Here is a 21,673-nt window from a genome sequence, read left to right on the forward strand (position 1 = left end):
AGCTGGAAATGCATTATGTAGGTGACTGTTTTAAGGTGAATTTCTTTGTAAGACATATGAAATGTCGTGGTGACTGCAAATAGCATGGATCTGCAAATACCATGGTGACATGATGTTATATGATAGCTGTATTTTAATGTGTGTAAGTAACAGCAGTAAAGTTCCGCCAAATAATTATTGCCCATACTCTTAGGCAGGCAGACACGGCAAATGATGAGCATGGATTTTGCTCCTGAATTTGTTCGATGGATGCACGGTTCAGTGAGTTCACAACTGACCTTTTTAGAGAGGTGCTACATGAGGAGGAAATTTTCACTGAGTACAAATGAGTGGTTTTAGAGTATCAAGTCAATAGCAATCCCGTAATTGAAGAGTAATCCTATACATACATGCACACGCTGCTTTTGGAAATAAATCTCTTGCAGGCTACTGAATAAGTACTATGATATTACAGTCCTCTGATTCCGTATTTACAATTTAAATCATAGCCGTCTGTAAAGAAAGTACTTGCATATGGTATGGCAGATCTCCCTCTAGGTGTAAGTGTCATTTCCTTTTCTTTTTGACCTCTTTCTCCCTCAGGCAGGGGGATTGGATTTGACAAGGAAGTTTTGTAAGCAACAGTAAATCTTTCATTGATAAGAAGTAACCAAGAGAGCATGCTACAACAGACCATATGCAGTGTAATGGTGTGATCTTATTCCACAGAAGTTTATTTTAGTTATAGATAAGTGTGTGTATGCAATTAGTATTATTTTCCTCTGTATGACTTGGCAAATTCTACCCCAATGACACTAAATTGTACTAATAAGATGTACAAACTGAAAATGGCATGCTATATTAATAGGAAATCCTCAGTGGTGCTGGGTTCATCTCCCATGTAACACTCAGGAATAATCTCTCTGAAGACCGTGTAATAAGCTGATGTAAATATTCTCACCAAAATAAGAGATGGATTCCTAATTGTTACTTGCAAACTGTAACTCCTAAAATATACTTATCTTCATCAAAGTGCTTTACAAGAATGTTTTTGTAAGTGGGATAATGACAGGAGGAGTGGTGAGGATTTCATTAACTGTTTCCATGCTAAACTATGATCTCTCCCAGTTCTATTTCCCCACCCCCCCACAGTTTTCTAGGACTACCTAAGCAAACTTAAGATGCATCACTGTATCCCGTCTGTGATTAAATCCAATTATGTGCCATTACAAAAGAACAAATAAAAATAGTTTCTTGGTACTCTCAGCGACTTCTTTCTCTATAAGGAAAACTGGACTGTTAAGTTAGAGAAGTTTTTTGGGTCTCTGAGATTGAATAGCCACCAATTCTTCTATCTGATTTCTTTGTGCTTCAATTCTGCTTCTCTAGGACATGGATACCATCAAACCCCTATTGCCAAAGGGTGATACAAACTACTGATACTACAACTACTGTGTAGTTGTAGAGTAGCCTGTCATGGCATAAGATAAGAGAAACTTATTGAATGTAACAATACATATACTCAGCGGCACCAACGTGCCGGAGCTTTGCTGGCTGGCACTTAAAATTGTTCTGAGCAATCCTTCAGACAAAGTAAGGATTTACAAGCTTTCAGCTATGACTTAGTCATGGACTACTGCTTTTATATTTAGCAGCTTGTCAAGAATACAATAAACCTTTTCCTCTATATACCAGTATTTATATTTAGAATTCCTTCCTTTGCTTTTAGAAAGAACCTAAGGAAAACACTCCTAGTATCAGCCTTATTGTTTCAGTGCAAACCCCCAAACTTTAGATGATAGGTCTAAGGTCCTGTACAGTGACGATATTTCTCTTAATTGTTCTTTCTTCTTATAACTCATACTAGTGTCACTGCAAGGTAAATAGAACAATTTCAAAAGAGTAGGAAAGAGGCATTTCAACTTCATCAAAAAGTAACTGGAGTTACTTTTCCCCAAATTGGCATCTGACCCAACAGTAAAGTGTGAGATACAGTAATTGACAAGGATCTGCAGATTAGTGCCTTGAAAATCTTCCGTATTAGGGGGGATATTGCTTGTGTCTTAGCAGAAGGAGCCTGCGGGTTCATTCAGCAGGAGAAGTACGAGACAGCTGGTAACACAGCAAGATACATCAGGCTATCCAGTGCAGTATTTGTTATAAAGGGAAGGCTTGACCTTTGCAGTACCTGACTGTGGCTAGAAATAGACAGGCAGACAACTTGAATCATTTGGTCTTGTCAGCATAATAAAGCAAAGTCCAAGACACATCTGTTACATGCAATTTTCATTCTGTGGATGTTAACTGTAAATTAGGAGAGGAACAACAGCAACAAAAAAAAGCAACCAAGAAAGGTAATTAGGCTGTTGATGGGAAAAGGGACTGGAGACGACTTCAGCAGAGAACTGTGGTCCAACCACAAATACAACAAGGTTTAAAATCTGAGATTTTCAGAGATCATTACTGTGCTTAGCTCACAATAGAATGCCCTGGAGAACTCTGTAATGCCTTGAGGTCCTGTATATCTTCCTCTGCATGGACTCAATATTTTGTTACAGTCTTCCTTTACTGCTAAGCAGAACTAATGGAGAAAGTGATAAAACGCTGAAGTTGCTTTCTTCTGATAAAGAAATATTCTACTTATTACTATCAAGCATAGCACATCTATAGACAGAAGGTTCTCTTTGATTCTGCCTGCCTACACTACCCACCACTACGACATTAAAAGTCCACAGGCCACAGATGAGGGAAGAAATCAGATATGACTGGGCCAAATAGTTTATCGCAGTTTTTATAATGTAGTTTGAACAAGGAAATGTGACTAACACATACTTAACTCATCAGTCTCTTGTTTTATTCTCTTTCATCCTTGTCTTTCCTTCCTTTTGCCTTACTACCAGAAAGGGAGTTTCCAAAAACCCCTCATTGCCTGTCAGCCTTTGCATCTCTGGACAAAACACCATTCAGAAGGCTGTAGTGGCAGTTTTTCTTCCTGGTTTGAGGCTGACCATAGTTGTTAATTCAGAAAACAGTCTCTCAGAAAGCATCTAGGGATATTTCTAGGTAATTCAAAACTAACTTGAAATAAGGAACCAATTAGAAGAAAATTTCCTGTGCAGATTGGAAAGCCACTGCAGAAGTTGGATATAGCTTTAAAAAAAAAAAAAAAAAAAGACCATATTCCTATTTAATGCAACCATCTTTGTTGGCATGCCCTCGTAAGGGCTAGCCACTGCCAACAGAAATGTCAGCAAACAGGGAGTTCATATCAGCCACAGTGGTTTGTGCCTTTGAAGTTTGTTTTGTGCTGCTTACACGGTAGATCAGAATTCAGGATTCAGCTTGGTTGACAAACCCAGGGAAGGATCACTACCAAAGCTTTTAAGACGAAGCCCTTAATCCTGCTTAATTACTTAGAGTTACTGGACAGACAAAATACCACTGGGCTACAGCCAGATGAATGAGCACCTTGTGTGTTCTCACTGGAACTTGCTATGAAAGTGCTGACGAGCTGAGCAACGTACCCCTACTGCACATCCCAGAATGCTGTTAAATTTAAACTTTTGTTCAGGAGCAATTTCTTAAATGAATAAACAAATTCAATTTCTCACACATACAGCTTCACAATTAATGTCAGCTTTGATTTTTCTACTGCTGCTGTGATTGTTATTGAAGGGGAATATTGCAGATCACCACCCAAATCAAGTATCTCTCGTTATTTCTCCATCTATTCATGAAAGCAAGCAGATTCAGATTTGTATTAAAAGCAGGTAAATACATAAATCAACTCATGGTATTTATATTTGCTTAAAGCTTTGTGTAATCTAAAGTTCAGAGACACAGCTTGAGGTTTTTAAATACACCTTCTGCCATAAGGAACTATGGTATTGTTCTTAGTGGTATCAGTGACTTGCCAAGAGATGTTTGATCTCACAGTAAAATGTGAGCCACTACATAACACGAGTATTGGAGGATTTGCCAGGAAAATCTAGTGCACTAAACCTGTGTCTGGAAAATTCAGAATTCAATTCAGACATAGTATCCAAAAAACCTTTCTTTTAGTAAGACTAAAAGTAGGCTAAACCTGGAGGCCAGGTTGTATCACATGGTATTATGCTTCCTTGTGAAGGTATACTATTGTGTAGAATAATAACCAGATCCCCATATGCTAAATTCCATTGATTTTCATATTTAAGTTCAGGGATAAATCAAACCATTGAGGTCTAAGTTGCCCTCTAACCAGCCTATTTATATCTTTAAGATAAAGACTCGAATTTTCAGGTTGATTCTTATGGTCTCAGTAAGCACAGTGCTGCTTACTCATGGGAGAAAGTGATAAAAATGATCTCAAACTCAATGCTGTAATTTGGTTTCAATTCAGAAGATGAGCAAATGATGCCATATCTGGTATTAAAAATGAGGCCATGAAGTGTCCACTGTCAAAAATTTTCCTTTCTTCTTCCAAGTTAAAAGCAGTCAACTCACATGTTCCTTGCTGTTTTAAAATAATAGATGGTATCAATTAATTCAAAAGTGAGACTGGCTTTACTTTTTTGTTGTATTTGACTCCCATAAAACAAACAAAAAACACTACTTAGTTTCCTCTCTGGTTACGTTATTTGTAAACAGTCCATTTTTGCAGAATCACTGAAGTTTAAAAGAAAAGAAAATATCTAACACAAAATATATTTCCTTCAAGCTATCTTTAACTGACAACCAAAGCTGAAATATTGTACATACTAACCTAAGTTCCAATCAATAAATGAATGCTTTCCAGAACCTATGCTTTATCACCCTGCAGAAATGAAGTATTCCAATATATTGCTTTCTAAAACAAAGAATGCTATTATTGTTCCAATAAATAATTATATATGGCTGGTTAATTCTTCAGAGTTGGCACTAGACTGAATGATTTTGAGAGTGCATGCAGACTGTTTAAAATGCTATTGTAGCTCAGCATCACTGTTTTCACTGACAAGCAAAATGCACCAGACGGTGAAAATGCTACAGCCTCCTTAAGTCCCAAAATAAGACAAGAAGAAATGTTATAGTTAGTATAAAAGGGAGCAATGCAGGAGTAGCAATCAGTAGGTTTATGTTTTGTATTATGTAAGCAGACAAACTAGGTGATTACTGACCTCAACATATGAAATAAACTTTCTGAAAAGCTCATGCACTAAGCCATCCTCCAGTTACATAGGTGTTGAAGATGTCTGTGGGTGTGAAGTTTCGTACCTCAGTTTCAGGCCTTGGACAAATGGTTTGTGGTTCTTACAGTGACCTACCTGTCAAAGGTTAGTTTTGGACATGTACATATATTTGTAATTAAAAAGAAGTCTTAATGACCACACAAAAGAAACTGAAGACACTTGAACTGCCTGCACAGGCCACAGCAAAAGCATATTGATAGAGCAGGAATTTTAATACCAGGTTTTGACACTCATGACAAAAACTGTTGGATATTTCAGGCTTCTTTTTCCTTGTAAATCACTACCGAATTCACACATTTCCTCCTTGGAGGGAATTTCTCAGTGCTTCACAAACACTGGCCCTGTGTTCCTTTTGAGTCATTGTAGCTTTGCCAGCTGGTCTATGTTAGGGCATAATCCCATCAACAGCAGTCTAGCATGAGCAGCATTAATCTCTAGCAACTTCTTCCCTTTTACAGTACAACGAGTTACAAAAGGGACTATGAAAAACAGATTTCTCATCTCAGAGAAATGGGTAGCCTTTGATTTGGTGATCTGTAGCCAGTAATGAATCACCGCGGAATTAGATCTTTATCTGGAGTGAAAGTTGTTTTAAAACTTCTAGTATATGGAAGGAGAAGAAAATTATCTGCTTCAGCAAAATGGCTTCTTCCTCATAGCTAAGATTAGCATTATCACCATGTAAAGTAATTTCAGGCTTGCTACGATTCAGTAAGCGTCACAAAAACAGTGTCTTCCCAGGGCAAGAAACACTCATGCCCTTCTATTAACATATTTTCCACAAATTTGGTAACAGGATGGAGCTTTGGCAAGAGAAGTCTATGACCACAAATTAGATTTAACCACCTTTGTATTTTATACATACCACAGCACACTATTATGATGTTACCAAAAAAACACGAACACGATCAAGAGAATCAATACAGTCAGACACAAGAGTATCAAAGGTTATGAGCATGTATCTGAAGTACAAGAAATGGTACAGAGCAGTTTGAAATATTATTGCTTTTGTCACCCAGAAAATGCTTGCATGACTGCAATACACAACATATTGAAAGTCACAGCAAAGCTCAGCCAAACAAAAAATATAGCAAAAGAAGTATTTTAACCCATCATGAACTACTTTGATATTCCATACAAAAAAGTCTGTGTAGTGAAAGTATGTAATATAGATTATTTGATTATTATGCAAATCACTAAGCTGAAAGAAGAGTACCCATTCTTCATCCTTGAACATTCCCTGAAGTTTAATTCAGAACCTAATTTGCATTCAATTAACATTTTAAAGCACTACCTCCTAGTTTGTTTGCCTGCATGATTTAAATCATAAGAGCAGTTCTTTGCTTTTAGGAACAGGTGAGAGAGAGAAAAGATCTCTGGTATGTACAGAGTCCCAGCTAGCCACTGATGCACCCTCCTTCCTGTGCTGAGCAACTCTGCACCCTTAGCAAGTAAGGCTTAGCACTAAGACAGACCTGAGCCACAGTTAGTATGAGAAAACTTAAAAACTTGACAGTCACCATCACTCTCTTCTCAGTTGAGCAGTGCAAGAAGGGGGGTTAAGAAGACACTGTGAGGGGCCTTGTAGCTCATCTCTGCTTATATCCTCTCCTAGCTGTGAGATACAAATCAGTGATTGTAAGCCACTGGTTGATAACATGTAATTTAAGCTGAGAATTCAAGATTCCGGGAAAAATAATGTGTGCCACTACAGGTGTTATGATTGGAAAGGGATTTAAAATAACGTTTCTAAAATGTGTCCCAGAATATACAGAGAGGGGAATGTAATGAAGTATGGTTTGATTTTATGAAATGCTCAAAAACAAATTTGTGCAGGATCAACAGCATTAGTTAGGACCTGAAATGCATCCAGAACAGTATTTGACTGAAAAACTTATGAGTGGAATATTCTAATATAGGCACTTTGTGGTATACTCAGCTGTATTTGTGTTGATCACATTGCTTACATTGACAAAAGATGCCAATTTTGAGCTGCAATGACAGAGGCTTGGACAAATACTCCTTTCTAATAGCTTTTGGGGCAGTAACTTTCAGCACAAGGACAGGACAAACAGCTGCAGAAGGGAAACATCTTTGCACATGGTTATAGCTGTTTGCTTCAGTGCGCACCAGTCAGCACCTTCAGCTATAGCTCCTCAGGCTGCCCATCAGCTATCATCTCTCAGGTGTTAATTAGCAACTCGTGTGAGATCTGATGTGTGCCTGCTAGCATTATGGATGAGCTTAATATGCACTAACATATCCTTTGTGATGTGTTTGTCTGAGATCATAGCCATAAAATAAATCATTGAAATGCTTTAAATGTGGTTGTCAAAGACTCCAAAGTTGCTGAAAAGAATTAGTTGTTTGTTCTGTAAAAAATTGTGGGAGTTCTCTCTTCTGCTGCAGCTCATAGGTTGTAGAGTTGAATTTGAAAGACATGCGACATTCTGCAGGGAAGGTGCCCCCAGATTACCCTTACTTTCTGCATGGCTATATCAGTGAGCTATTCATGATAGTCCTTCTGGACCAATTATTCTTGATTATGTATGCTAGGTTAGTCCAATATTTAACATGCATGGGTAATTCCAGGTTCTTTCAGAAAGGATGTCTTTCTTCACACTAGTCTAGAAAGTCTTCCATCTTGAATGTCTGAGTCATGACTGTTCCCTCCTGATTCTTCTAAGGATATTCAGCATGTTCCCAAGCCCAAACTTCACATGGCATTAAGACTGGAATACCACAAGCATTTACATGTTCTTCAAAGGTTACTATGATTTTCAGATTTTCTTCCCCACTGTTAACATTAGGAACTAAACACGAACATGCTGTAGTGTCTGACAGACCAAATGATTCTCAAGTAAACCTGAAAAGCAGCTTTATATTGCATCGATATGTAATTAAGCTCTGGGCTTGTAGATGTTGAGTTTTGTATGTGCTTTCTCATGAATTTCCATGCCAGAAACTTCTGCATTGAAATATTTCATCTAATTTGCACTAGTATTCCTATCGAGATAATCAACAGTTTGGATATTTCTAACGACTGTCAGATTGTATCTGTTGTCACAACAGTGAAAATATCTATGATAGATTAAATCAACAGACTCTTAGGAATAGTTCGTGTCGTGGCAAAGTACTAGTGCTAGTACATTCAGGAAATAAAGATCATGTAAGTTTTTATGATGCATTCAGGACAGAACTCGAAGTGCTATTTCAACTTATAATACATACCTAATATAAATAAATTAATACATGTTTGTCTCAATCACATTGAAAACGTATTGAACAAAATCAGTGAATGAGTATACAGTGCATACTGAGCAAGCAATGAATAGAAAATGAATATTGCTAAAGTTTCCTGTTCACCCCCTCTAGTGGAAGCATCTAGTCAAATGGAACAGTAAAGGCCCAAAAAAGTCATTTTGTTTGAAAGGAAGAGTAAAATAATTTACAGAAATGGAGCACAAAAGATCACGTATCATATGAGGGTCAAAAACAAAATAAAAAGAAGTCTGTCTAAGAACAACTAGTACCTCAGGCAGCTTGAATCCTGAAATGTTAAGAGAGAGCTAGAAAAGAGCAAGCTAAGGCCTAATCAGTAATCAGAGCACAGGTTATTTAAGGAGCATGTATCATTAGGATTCATGGTACAAATGTTTTGGAGGAACTCTACCCGTATTGAGAATACTGGGCTATTGCTATCCTGAATTTCACTTCTATCAGGTAAATTCAGTTGGCATTGCTCATTTATATCCTTTTAGCTACCCACTGATTATTTGCTAAATAGTTTACTAAATCTTACTGAAGCCAAGTTAGGGTTTCGTCTTTTTTCCCCCCAGGGTTTCGTGGTTTGAAAACAAAAAACAGTGGAAATTTGCTTGCTAGGTTCATGTTTCAATTATGTTGCTTGTTGCTTTCCTAATATACTCTTATATTTGTAGAAATGGGATTGTCTAGAAGTGATAAAAGTGACATCAGATAAGCACAGGCCTGCTTTTCAGTCTTCCCTTTCTCTTTCCTATACGTAGAGCACATTCACTGTGAGAAAACAGGAATGTCATCAAAGCAATTTCTCATTCCCTGAAAACAGCTACAGTCTTCAGAGGATATATTGCTAAAACTTTTCTACCTTTAATGACGATATGTTGACTACCTGTGTACTTCACATCTTTGCAGTGCATTAAAAAACAAACCTAAAAAATCTACCCCATCCCAAACCCAACTATACTAATTCCAGTGGGGAAAAACATAAAGTAATTAAAATTAAAATGCACTTACCTGGAACAAAGCTTCCCTGGACCACCTCCTTATAAGCCCACCAGCCCTCATGGATTTTTGGTGAATTTTGTTGAGCTAGAAAGAAATAAACAAATCATAAAATTAACACAAGGCATAGGAAGTGTTTAATTACAAGAACTTTGGGAACTCTAAATAGAATATCATCTTCAACAGAGGAGCCATTCCTCAAGTTCCCAAATGATGTCTGTTCAATTTACTGAATTGTGTTAGTGCCTGTATCTTGGAGCACCTTGTCTCTGTTTCTCAGACAGTAAAATATACTTTCTGAAGAACTGATCACTAAATGCAAAATTTCAGATAAAAACTGAGAATTTGTAACACTTGTGAATGCTTCTGTGCCAACCATAAATTCAACACAGGATAAAAATGCAGATAAAGAGTGCGCTGCACTCATTCTTGGGAGTCAGTATCAGAGCCCAAGTTTGTAGACAGAGCAGCAGTTTCTCCCCTTCCTTTCCCAAGTTCTCCAGTAATCTCTCACTTTGAATAGGAAGAAGTGATGGAGTGAACTGCAGGCAACAGCTGTATCTATAACTGTTTCTCCTCTCATCCCACGTGCCCTGAGTTCCAAAACCAGAATGGAAATGGGTAACCCATGGCTTTACAAACATTGGTTCATACTATACTGCTCAGGCAGGAAGATGAGGTTTTTCTGACATCTTCTCTGTCCACAGCATAGCATCCACTAGTTGTCCCCCACCCCAGTCATCCTGTAAGCTATAGCACAGTGCAGTTAAAACAATAAAAGCTTTCTTTGACCAATATTCTGAATGCCATAAGGATAATCTAAGCTTTGGATAATATTTGTCCCTGATGAGACTGTTGCTTAAATAACTTCTCTACATTCCCCGAGAAGCAAAGAGTAGAAAGGTTTTGACCACTCCATAAGGTCATTGCTTCTGCTTGACTTGCAGGAAATCAGCACTGGAGCAAATCTTATGGTTAAAATATAAAGTATTAATACAAAAATATAGAATATAATAGTTTCAAAGCATATACAGACACAGCCGGATAAACGTTTGGTTAATTTCCATAAGACAGCAGATCAGACAATATGCAAATGTTCTGCCATCACTTGTGTTTTGCTTGGTATCTTCATGTTTAGAGCAACTCTCTTTCACTGAGCTACAGAAAGCTCAGCTAGCTTTTGTATTATTAGTTGTGTTTGTTTTTTTTTTTAATCAGACACTTTCAATCCCTTGCACTAGGTCTAAGAAATTTTAACGTCTAGTACACAGCTACAAAGATGCTGGATTTAGCAGCTTTCTGCTGCAGTTTCATTTCTAGATCACATATTATATACAGAAGGCACAATTACCCTGGGAAAAGTTCCAACATTATAATAAAATTGTTGTTGTCGTCATTAAAACTTACAAAGAGAATGTGATACTCAGACTAAAAGGGATAAAAGATGAGGACCACTACATACTGTTCTATCAGTAACAAAATAACAGTTATGATTTAACTGACTGTAAATTGCAGAAACAAAAGTAAAGCTGAAGTTAATTAAACATACTGACAGAAGGCCCAACCATTTCTGCTTACCAGAAGCCTGGGCACACAGCAGAATGGGGTACTTCTGGATGTAGATTTCCCCTTGGAGTACTCGCGCTTGTGCCATCAGTTGAATGGTGACATGGTAAACTGAAAGGGCTGCCATACTGTGTACTCTTTGCTTTCTGCAGATGACATTACCTTCACTTTTTAACCTCTGTATCACTGTGTAGAGAACTCAAACTGTGTCTGGCTTTGTTGTGCTGGACTACACTATACGAACATTTGGAAAATGGCAAATCCCAACCCACTATCCAAAATATCTGAGCAGCAAAATATTCATACCCAGCCTGATCAGTGATTTTTGGAATCCCAACACTGGTTCACAGAGGTTACTTTTATGGTTATATGCAACAGAAGGCCTTAAAGATTTCAGGATGCTTCAGCAATAGGAGAGAACATTAATATGCGAGTCCCAAAAAGCACAGCAATTATTCTTCCACTTAAAATTCCCCAGAAAATTAAAGTGCATTCAAATCATTACTGATACACACATCTAAAGCTAGTACAGCCAACCAGAGGCAGCTGCATTTTATAAAAGGGTGAAAAAAGTATATATGTAGATTCAGGCAACTTAAGGAGACTTCACGGAGGCCAGAATTTTCAAAAGGAACTGTTCTTTGTCAGTATTTATAGAAACATATACAACAGAAAAATGTATAGGTTTTCTCCATCTAAATATGTGCCAGGTCTGAAAGAAATAGTCCAGTATTCAGTTTAAACCAAAATTCAAGGGCACGAGCTCTGCAGTTCTGTTTCATTGTGTTGAGCCAAACACACACACACACAAAGCAGTATCAGGAAAACTAAGATTTTTGCCATATTTTAAAAAATCTGTTGCATTAGTATGGAAACAAAGACTACATGAGATGAGCAAGAAAATTAGATTATCAAAGCTTTGTACTAAATAATTGGATGTCTGTGCAATCACTTCAGCTATCAGAGAAGACCATGACCTGGCATCACTCTGCACTTCCCCCAGATACCAGATCCATATCTCTTCAATATACGTGAAAATGAAACACACAAAAAGGAATGCAATAAGCAAAATAATCTGCTTTTCCACAGCTATATAAAGTGCCTAAGATAGAGCAAGAGCACTGGTAGGCTACTCCTGATTCACAGAAAACTGAGGCCACTGAGGAAACTGAGAAGCAAGACACGTTGTTCTGAGAGAGGAGCTAGGGAGATGCTCAATGCCATGCCAAGGCTTCTTGAACCCTGAAACCTCTACCTTTTATACCAGTTCAGGTAAAACATCCTGCAATAACAGCACAGTGACTGAACATAGATTTTCACTCTGTTGTGCATATGAAATCTAGCTTGGTGCCAAAGATTTACTCCGATTGATCCTGCAGGGACTTTGCTTAAGGAAAAAGATTTATAAAGCTCCAATTCCTCTGAATGCAGAAGGAGAAGGGATTGGTAAGGGCAAGAAGCAGACAGTGTCTTCTGAGAACTTCTCCTAACCCATTACCCAACCTGTCTTTTGAAAGTGGGCAAGTGGTCTGATCAGAGGAGCAAAAAAGCTGTTCTCTGTTTATGAAACAGACCCATACCTGGATTAGCAATGGAACAAAGGAATATAAAATTAGAATGAACAGACATATGGACAGTCCTTGCTGGGAATCCTATCTGGGCCACTTACACCTGATGCCCATACAACACAGGGTCTGTACAATTGGTGTATCAGTGCCCATCTGACAGCATGGCACTGTGCCTGGATAAACAGGTTCAACCTTATGGCTTAGGAATTATTGCCAAGGAAAAGGATTCTTCATATGCGCCACCTCATGACACTGCAAATAGCAGAATTCTCTCCACATCCTTCTTATTTCAATTAAAGAGAAACTATTGTACATCTCATTGCAATTCTCCTGCTTGAGGACCATAAAGAGACATGCGTGCTCGCTTTGTGGCTTCTGGTATTCCTGTGTGCCTACCCGAATAGAGAGGCGCCTACATGGCAGCTCCTTTGTTTTGGCAGGACCTGTCACATAAAATACTAGGGAGGCAAAAGGCCTAGAAAGCAATTCTGTGTTACCGGAGAGGGTTAAGTATCTAAGTAAAATAAATCATTTCCAATACCTCGGGGACTTATGCTTTTACTGCTGATTTCAAAATACCCAGAGTAGGAACTTGTACAGAACCTTTATGTGCCTTTTGTTTCCAAGATGCATCTTTGTTTCTCTAAGGCATCAAAATAAACAGGCTAAACCAAAGAAACACTTTGCTGTTTGGAACAGAGCACAGGTAGCTCTGCAACAGCTATGTTATCATCAACAAGGTATTCTGCATTAGCAGGGAAGGTCCAAAATGCCACGTTTGTCCAAAGTGCTAGAGGATATTGGAATGACCTCCATTTGCTACAGTGTTCTCTTCCTCCTACTGAAATCACTGGAATCTGAGATTAGTTGTCGTGCGGATATAACACCATTATGTCAGACCTATTGCAATGCAGCTGCTGTAGAGGAGACAGGATATTTATTCAGAGCAGAAATGACGTGTTGCTTTCATTTTGTCAGGTTATTGGAGGTCTGTCTTAATGTGGAGTGTAAAATTAAAGGCTAACCTCTGCAAGATGTCAAGCATTTTCGTTTCCTTGTGACTTCCATGTATAGAAAAGTAGCACTTCCTATATTACAACTACAGTGCAGTAAACACAAACGCCAAACGATGCCAATGCCACATAAACTCAACAGCTACCTATGTCTAGCTTATTGGTTAAAACCTGTAGGCTTACAATTCAAAGAGGAGCTGTGTACTCAGTCAAACTGTTTTAAAATCATCACATAACAGTGTATCCAGTGTACCCAGATGCTGTATACAGCATGCAGGTGCTGAAATACCTGCATAAGAAGATTCAGAGATGCCTTCATCTAGTTGGATGGCTAATGCTAACACAATATAAAATAAAATAATTAATAATAAAATACCCCTCAGTAAATATGGCTATTTGGATCAGATAAGTAAGTTATTCTACTATTAGTTATTTACTTTATTTAAGCAAAAGATAGAATGGCTTGCATCTGATGCCGTCCACACCTGAGCATAAACCAGCAGCATCCTGCCAGATCAGAGTTCTCCATTCCTTGACTACCATTTCACCCAGATAAAAAATGCTGGACTACAGAGAAACCTTTTTATATTTGATTTTTATTGATCTGAGCTCTTCTGATTGATACATTAATCATTCTGTACATTTCTCTCTTAACAGTCTGCTTTTGATGACCTGATCAGCATTGCTCTGGCATTAAATACATAAGAATATATATTTAAACAAAAAAAAAAGTGGAAAAAGTAGTTTAATATTTTTTTCCTAAACTCCATTTCCAGAATGCTAGACAATGTACACACTTTGTAATTATTTTAAATTCATAGTTTTAATTACTACATTTTATATGTATCTTTTGCACACTGTTAAACCCAAGGATGGGTTGCCCAAATTCTGGATGGAACACAGACTTGCTCAATCTAAACAATCATTTTTGACATCTTGAATCATACAAGTACCAGCTTTTGGCTCACACCAACAAAGGCCTCTTAAAGCAAATGGAATAGACATGTTTAAAGTGGACCAGACAGCAGGGGAGCTAAGCAGATGCAATTAGCTTAAGATTCAGCCTTCTAAAATTAATGTTCACTTTGTTTAAAACAAGTCTGTACATAATTGTAGCTATTATTTAAGACATTTTATGTAGCCTTTTATATATTAAGAAAACACAACAAACCTAACAACACATGCACTTCAGGCACTATATAAAGCATCATTTATAAATGAATACTTACAGGACATGAAAGGTTAGCCTGCTTATGAATACTACAGCCTACATTGTATGCATCACCATACGATGAGGGAGGAAAAACAAAACAAAGGATTATAAAGGGATCAATAAATAAAATGCTTTCATCAGCTATGCCAGATTTTTTTTTTCCTGGATAACATTTTGCTCAGAAAACATGCAAATGCTCTTTCATTAAGTTAATACTTTCCAATTCCATAAATCCTTCTTCCACTGTCCCCATGTGTAAAAGCTCTCACTGCTGCTGTGAATTGCAAACAGTATTCAACACAGGCAAAAGGGACGTGACCTGTTTTTATCATGTCTGAGGGCAAAAGCAAAGTACTACCATGGGAACTCTGCTATGGCACAGAGACTTGACTATTCTCTGTATTTTCTACTTATTGTAATTTTGTGTTCCAGTATGACTACAATTAAAAACCTGTGCCAAAGGGTAAGATTTCATATGAGCAGGCTGATATGTATGCAGGCAGTAGTAACAAACTACGTGGCATTATATTGCAGTATAGCTAACAGCTGCATCTACTCTCTCTGTGTAGTTGGCTTTTGATGAGAGGCACCAAGTGTCCAGAGCCACTAAATTCTGCTTGAAGAACCTTATACTAAGATGTTTGCAACTACTTAAGCCCAGAGTAAAAGGAAAAGCATTCTTCTTACACCACTGTTTAACCAGAACTCTGCAAGACTTTGGTAGTACCTGGCAGTAGCCTGGTTTGCAGGATGTGCGATGTGTGTGTAAGGCTCAGCTCAGTTCTGTGACTGTGCACTTCCACTTACCTACCAGTAAACATGAGTTGTAATACCAGTTATCATCCTGTTGTGTTTGAGAAATTAAACGGCAGGATTTAGTAGAAGGGATCACATGAAACAGTGCTTATTAGGTGCTTGTTAATGGCAGCTGTATAAATAGATGGTTTTGGGTGGTGGGTCCTAACTTGTAATAAGCACTTTTCCATAAGGGGTATTTGCCCAATCGTGCAACTGTTGTTTAAGTTCTAATATATTGAAGTAATATTAAATTTTCTTGTATCTAAAGCTTTTAGTGAGAAAAAGTTGAAATCCCTTTGACGTACTCCTCCCTGAGCACCTAACTATACCAATGGAAATGATGGATTGCACTGCGGGGTGAATTTATGTCACTGCACCCAATTTAACATGAAACCTGCATACTGTTCCTAACTCCAGTTGTAAAACATCAAACATCCCTGTAAAGACATTCTTTTAATGTGACTAATGCACATGTAAAATATAAAGTCCACATAATGTCAGAGACAGTATGTTACCCTCTCCAAGTAGTTTTTGGCATTAATGGCTGGAATGCTAAGATGCTGTTCCATTTCATATTTTTTGATTCAATTTTTAAAATATTTTTTTGGGGGGTTAATTTTCCTTCAGTAAAATTTAACTTCTGAAGGGGTTAAGAAATAGAGAACTTCAGTATAGCTCTCTGTGTTGTCCAGGAAAGCTGAGCAGATTTGTTTGATGTGACAGAGTATTGAAGGTTCTACCCAGAAATTTCTTATCAACTTTGGATGTGACCCTCTTCTTACCCAGATCCCAGAGGTATCTATGGGATTCACTTTGTTTTTGAATGAGGTATGGTTGGCACTAGAGTCAGAACTGCATCAAAGCTGAACTACTGTAAGAAATCAAAGCAATTAAATTAATGCAGGAGAAAAATACATAGCTCTATTGCAGCAATTAGAACAAAATACTGTTTGTAAGCGGTGCAGGAAATTCAAAACGGTAAGCCAGAGACTCAGCACCTTTCATTTCAAGACAGTCACTGATGGCATGCTTAGGGTTTCATGGGTCCTAAACCTTGTTAACACATTTGGCTCTCACCATTTTCCAGAGTTTCCTCTATGAGTATCAGCACACAGCATAGTCTATTCTGTGTTGTGATCGATGGCGTAGTTTCTCTCTGATCAGTTGCTTAATCATGTCTAGATACAAAGTCTGAAAAGCTCTATAAAATAATGTAGTAAGAAGAAGCAAGACATCTTGTGATATTAACTTCGGAAATAGCTCTTACTTTACATTGTGCTGCATGCCCTCCACTTCCATTAATTTCAATGCAGTTTGGGGACACTCAGCAACTTCAAAGCAATGGTCTCAATATCCTTGAGCCTTTAAACTTCAATACATTATTAATGCTAAATTAATAGGGCTTCCTTTAAAAGGAAACCACTAAGTTCCTTCCACAGGAGCACACATGATATTGACATCTCATCGAGTTTATGACCCTACTTGCTCTCTGTACTCTCTAAACATAAAGTCACCAACCAGTAACAGAACAAACAGTCAGAGACTGTCCTGTTAAGTGCCATAGGCAGATCTTTTTTATTCTTTTCCTTGGCTACGGTAAAGAAAAATGATTTCTTCAGCATTCTTCCCGTGAGGGAGCTGTGCCCAGAATTTAATATTTGTCACTGCTTAGAAAAACTCAAGGGTAAAAATAAAGGTCTTCCAATTAACCTCAAGACAAATGGCATGGCATCAATAATAGGGGCTTGATCCTACAGAATACACAGCAGCCTCATATCACACTGAATTCTACAGCTTCATGAAACCTTGTGGTCCACAATGTGATATGGGAATGTTCTGGAGGGCTACGTCATATGCAAAGAATTAATAAATGCTTAACCAGTCCTATTACACATATTTCCACAGTCTTAACAGTGGGGACATACCTGAAAAAGAAGCAAGAAGGCTGCCTCTAATCACCCTTGAAAACTTAGCAGAACTATAAATGACACTCTGTAGGCCTTACATATACATGTATATGTATATGTAACTACCTAACTTCAGGTAATACCAAATGGTGCACTTTTCTGAGATGGGAGGAGTCGTGTTCTCCTGGCTAACAAAGCTGCATATAAACAACTGCAACAACACAATGTCATTCAAAAGATAATAGAGGGGAGGCAAAATTATTCTGATTACGCTGAATTGGATTCAGAGACCTAGATTTTTAGGCATACTGGGGTTGATAGTCAGGGCACTAATCCAGATCATCTCACAGCTCACTGGACTACTGAAATCCTCAGCACTTAAACCTTATGTCCTGATGTTTTCAGAGATCAAAAAGTCAAAAAATGTTTTTCTGACCATATAATAACAGCTTTGCCACCATCAAGAAGAAACCTAATGTCAGAGGATAAGCCAAGATATGGATCCATTTCAGGCAGTGGTATCAAAACAGAAAATTGAACCCATCATAATGTGACTTTCTTGCAATTGCTCTTCATCACCACTTCAGTTTATTAGTTTCTTAGCAGAAAGTGGTTCTTGGTTACAGTTACTAGACATTTCTTAACAGAATACAAAAAAAAAAACAACTCACAACTTTCTATGTAATTTTTCTGAATTTAAAAGTGACAGCCTTTATGCCAATGAGTAGTAGATTATACCATAAGTTCTTTCAGTGGCGTTAAAAAGATTTTGAAGTATTTTTCAACATAAAGTATTGTTTCAGACTGACGTAGATTTTGATCTGCTCAGAATAAGGCTTCTACATCGTGCAGGCTTCCAGAAAAGCCCGGTTTATGCCTATCACCATCACTACACATGACAAGAGTAGAAGAGTCTTAAATAGCAATGAATTCATTAAATTCCCTTTAAACTGCCAAAAAGGGTTAGGATCATTGGGTTTAATTGTGTGCAACCAAACGCTGAGATGCCGCAAACTGTCAAAAACTCCAAGGCCCATGTTAACAATACAGGGTTTATATATACATTTCCTTCACTCCATTCCTGGAAGACTGTGAAAAATCAGTGTATATTACTGGAGGCAAGAAAAAGGACTGAAGAGAGATACCTGCTTGTGAGATACAAGGACAACTCAGAACAAGAAAAGATTTTTAGAGACCCCGAAAAGCAAGGAAAGACTGGCCCTGCATCATAAAAAGGTATTGAAGGTCACAAACTGAGAGTATACTTACCCACTACATCATTAATGAACCCCAAATCATTTAATAAAACAAAGTGCACAGCTCAGAATCCCTGAAGTATTTAACCTGGCCACAAGACAAACATGAACACTGTGTATCAACAGCATTAACTTACTTTGCATGAATTAAATTTATGATACCAGAGGCAACTTAGTAAAGTAGAGAAGAAAATAAAGTAGTGTCATCAAAACCTCAATCCACTTACTTCCTTGTAACCTAAATGATGGAGAGTCAAGAAAATAGAAACTTTTTTTTTTAAACTTCATCATGCTCCCAATCTTGAAAGAAGATAAATCACTCTCTCTGCCTCTCCTCACCATTTTTGCTTCCCTGCAGTTCTGTGGAATATCCCTCAGAGATTACTTCTATCATCCATCTGTCCATAGTTGTATTTATCCACTGATGCTGGACAAAGTCATACCCTTCCCCCTCTTTGGACTGATTCCTGAGATAGCAGCATTATTCTGGCACTCCGCTACTATTCTGTTATTTAAGAAACATTTACAACAACCACCCTATTCCAAGCAACAATACACTTGGCTAGAAATGATGCAGCTATGTCTACCTTAGGTGACAGTAGAGAATAGTTTATCTTTCCAAACCTTACTAAATTTCTTGGCTTCTTGGTCCTTGCAAAGGTGTCCCCTATGCATCCTCCTCAGCCACTTCTTCAGCCATGAGTCAAAAGCAGTGATTTGCTGTTTTCCTCTGCCTCGCATTCAGTTTTGAAGTTAAGATGGAAGACATTTCACACTGGCTGCAATGCCTGTACCTGCTTCATTTTGCTGTTTTAGAATTTTAATCGCTTTCTCAATTTTTGATGTAGAAATCCCAGGTAGGCAAAAAAAAAACAAAAACAAAAACAACAACAACAAAAAAAAAACACCTTCATTTGGTTATCTCTGTTGTTCACAGCTTGCTCTCCTTGTCTTTGAGAGATGAGACTTTGGACAAAGATAAAAGAAAAAGAAAAAAAAAACACTAGAGGTAAGAATTCAAAAAATATATTTAGTTTAAGAGAACTGTATGGAGAAATACATCCATACATGCCACTGCAAAGGTTTCATCAGGGATTTCCTAGCTTTCCTTCTTTTCATCTGTGTGTTCCTGTTTCTTCCAAGTCAAAACCCACAGAAGTTTCAGACAGTCTTATATATTTGCCTGTAGCAAGAGGAAAGAATTTTCTTTAGTGAGGACAAAACCAAGTCAGGACTGGAAATGGAAGCTGTAGCTTTTAAATGTGTATGTTTCCCATCTCATTGGCCTTGCATATCTGAAGCAGAGATGCCTGGCAGTTTCCAGTGTCCTTTGAAAAGCAGACAGTATTGCATCTGCTACCCAGGTTTCCTCCATATTTTATTTATATTTACCTTTATTCTGAAAACTTCTCAAGGTCTGCTTCTGTGCTAAACCTTGTTATTGCTCTGTGTTTCATCTTTGGCTGAGACCTTGACTGAAATGAAAAAAAAAAAAAAAAAAGAAGAAGGAAATCCTAGGAGCTGTGAAAGCCCTGCCTCCTTCACACTCCATGGGGCAGAACTGGTGACAAGCTGCAGATGGGATCATCCCAGTAGCTCAGCCACAAACACCAGCTGCCCACCACCTACTGAGCAAACTACTGAATATGATGGCAGTACAGGAAAATCTGTCCATCGATAATACTCATTGCCCTCATCATTTAATTTATAATCATGCTGAACAGTTATCCATTTATTGATGTATGTAGATACCCACTAAATCTCCACCTAAACTCAACCACAGCACAGTACTACAAAGTAACATACTACCTTAGCAGTAAGCCCATGAGCCCCAGAACAGCAGCTTTCAAAATACCAGAGACAGGGAAAAACATCCTCAAATGCAAGGCAATTCAGAGAAGCTTTCCTTCTTTCAGTTAAGATCCTTATTATTTTAAATTTTTATCAGTGAATGCTTCAACGAACAATTGAGAGTAACGCTGGCAAATTCTTCTATGCAGCTGCCTGCAGAAAACACTACATACCCTGGAGACACAGACATCCCATACCTGATTATGCACAAATAAATGCCTGCTGAGCTTTCCACATATACTGAGCACTGGAGATGGGAACAGAACAGTAGGATATGCAGAACTACAGACCTAGTCCATAAACATAGCATCTAACAGAAAACAGGCCCTCATGTCCTGTACCTGCTTCTTTCTCTGTGTTTCAGCCTGTCACTTAAGCCTTCGATTTATGTATGCAGAATTGGTTGCAGGTACAGATGAAAAAGCTGCGGCCAAGCAGCGTGCCCACTTCAAAGCGTCTGCACTCCTGAAAGGAAATTACCAACCACATTCTGCTGACAACTGGCTTGTTGACATTGCCTTTACTAGGATTTGCCTGCAGTCACACACGGCACAGATATCCAAGCAGCTGCAGACTGCTCTGCCTGTCAGCAGTACCAGGCTAACTTGGCTCTACAGCTGCAGGATTAGAGCTGGTCTGTGCCTGGGCAGTAAGGAGCACAAAGAGATATGGGCTGGGTGGAAATGCCTGCGGAAGTCAGTGACAGTGCTAGCAGAAGTCAGACTGGAGGAACTAAGTTAATTCCAGCCCTTTGCTCTTCCCACTAGAACACACCAAGTTTTATATGTAACATCTCAGCTACTCTATAAACTCTAAGTCCACTTACAATAGCCTTCTGAATGTTAGGCAAACTATCCGGGAGATTGCCAGGATATTTGGAATAGTGAAATTAATCTAACAAAAACAAACTCTTGTTTGTAGCCCCCCCCCAAAAAAAAAAAAAAAAGACATTTTGACATCAGTCTCAGATACTAAAATCATCACAGCAGCAGCCAGGAGAAACTGGCTGAATGCTGCACGCCACAGTTCTTCCCTTCACACAAATG

General features: G+C 38.2%; 1 protein-coding gene across 1 annotated transcript in view; it reads right to left on the reverse strand.

Annotated features, from left to right (window-relative positions):
- The window catches only part of CA10 (carbonic anhydrase 10), a gene marked incomplete at both ends in the record, with an annotated part of 200,535 nt that overhangs the window by 154,773 nt on the left and 24,089 nt on the right, over window positions 1-21,673 (reverse strand). The window contains one exon of the mRNA XM_084298305.1: window positions 9,468-9,542. Coding sequence (XP_084154431.1) covers window positions 9,468-9,542 — 75 coding nt within the window. The remainder of the gene's footprint in view (window positions 1-9,467; window positions 9,543-21,673) is intronic.

The sequence above is a fragment of the Netta rufina genome (assembly GCF_964035555.1).
Source record: "Netta rufina genome assembly, chromosome: 19".
Lineage (NCBI taxonomy): Eukaryota > Metazoa > Chordata > Aves > Anseriformes > Anatidae > Netta > Netta rufina.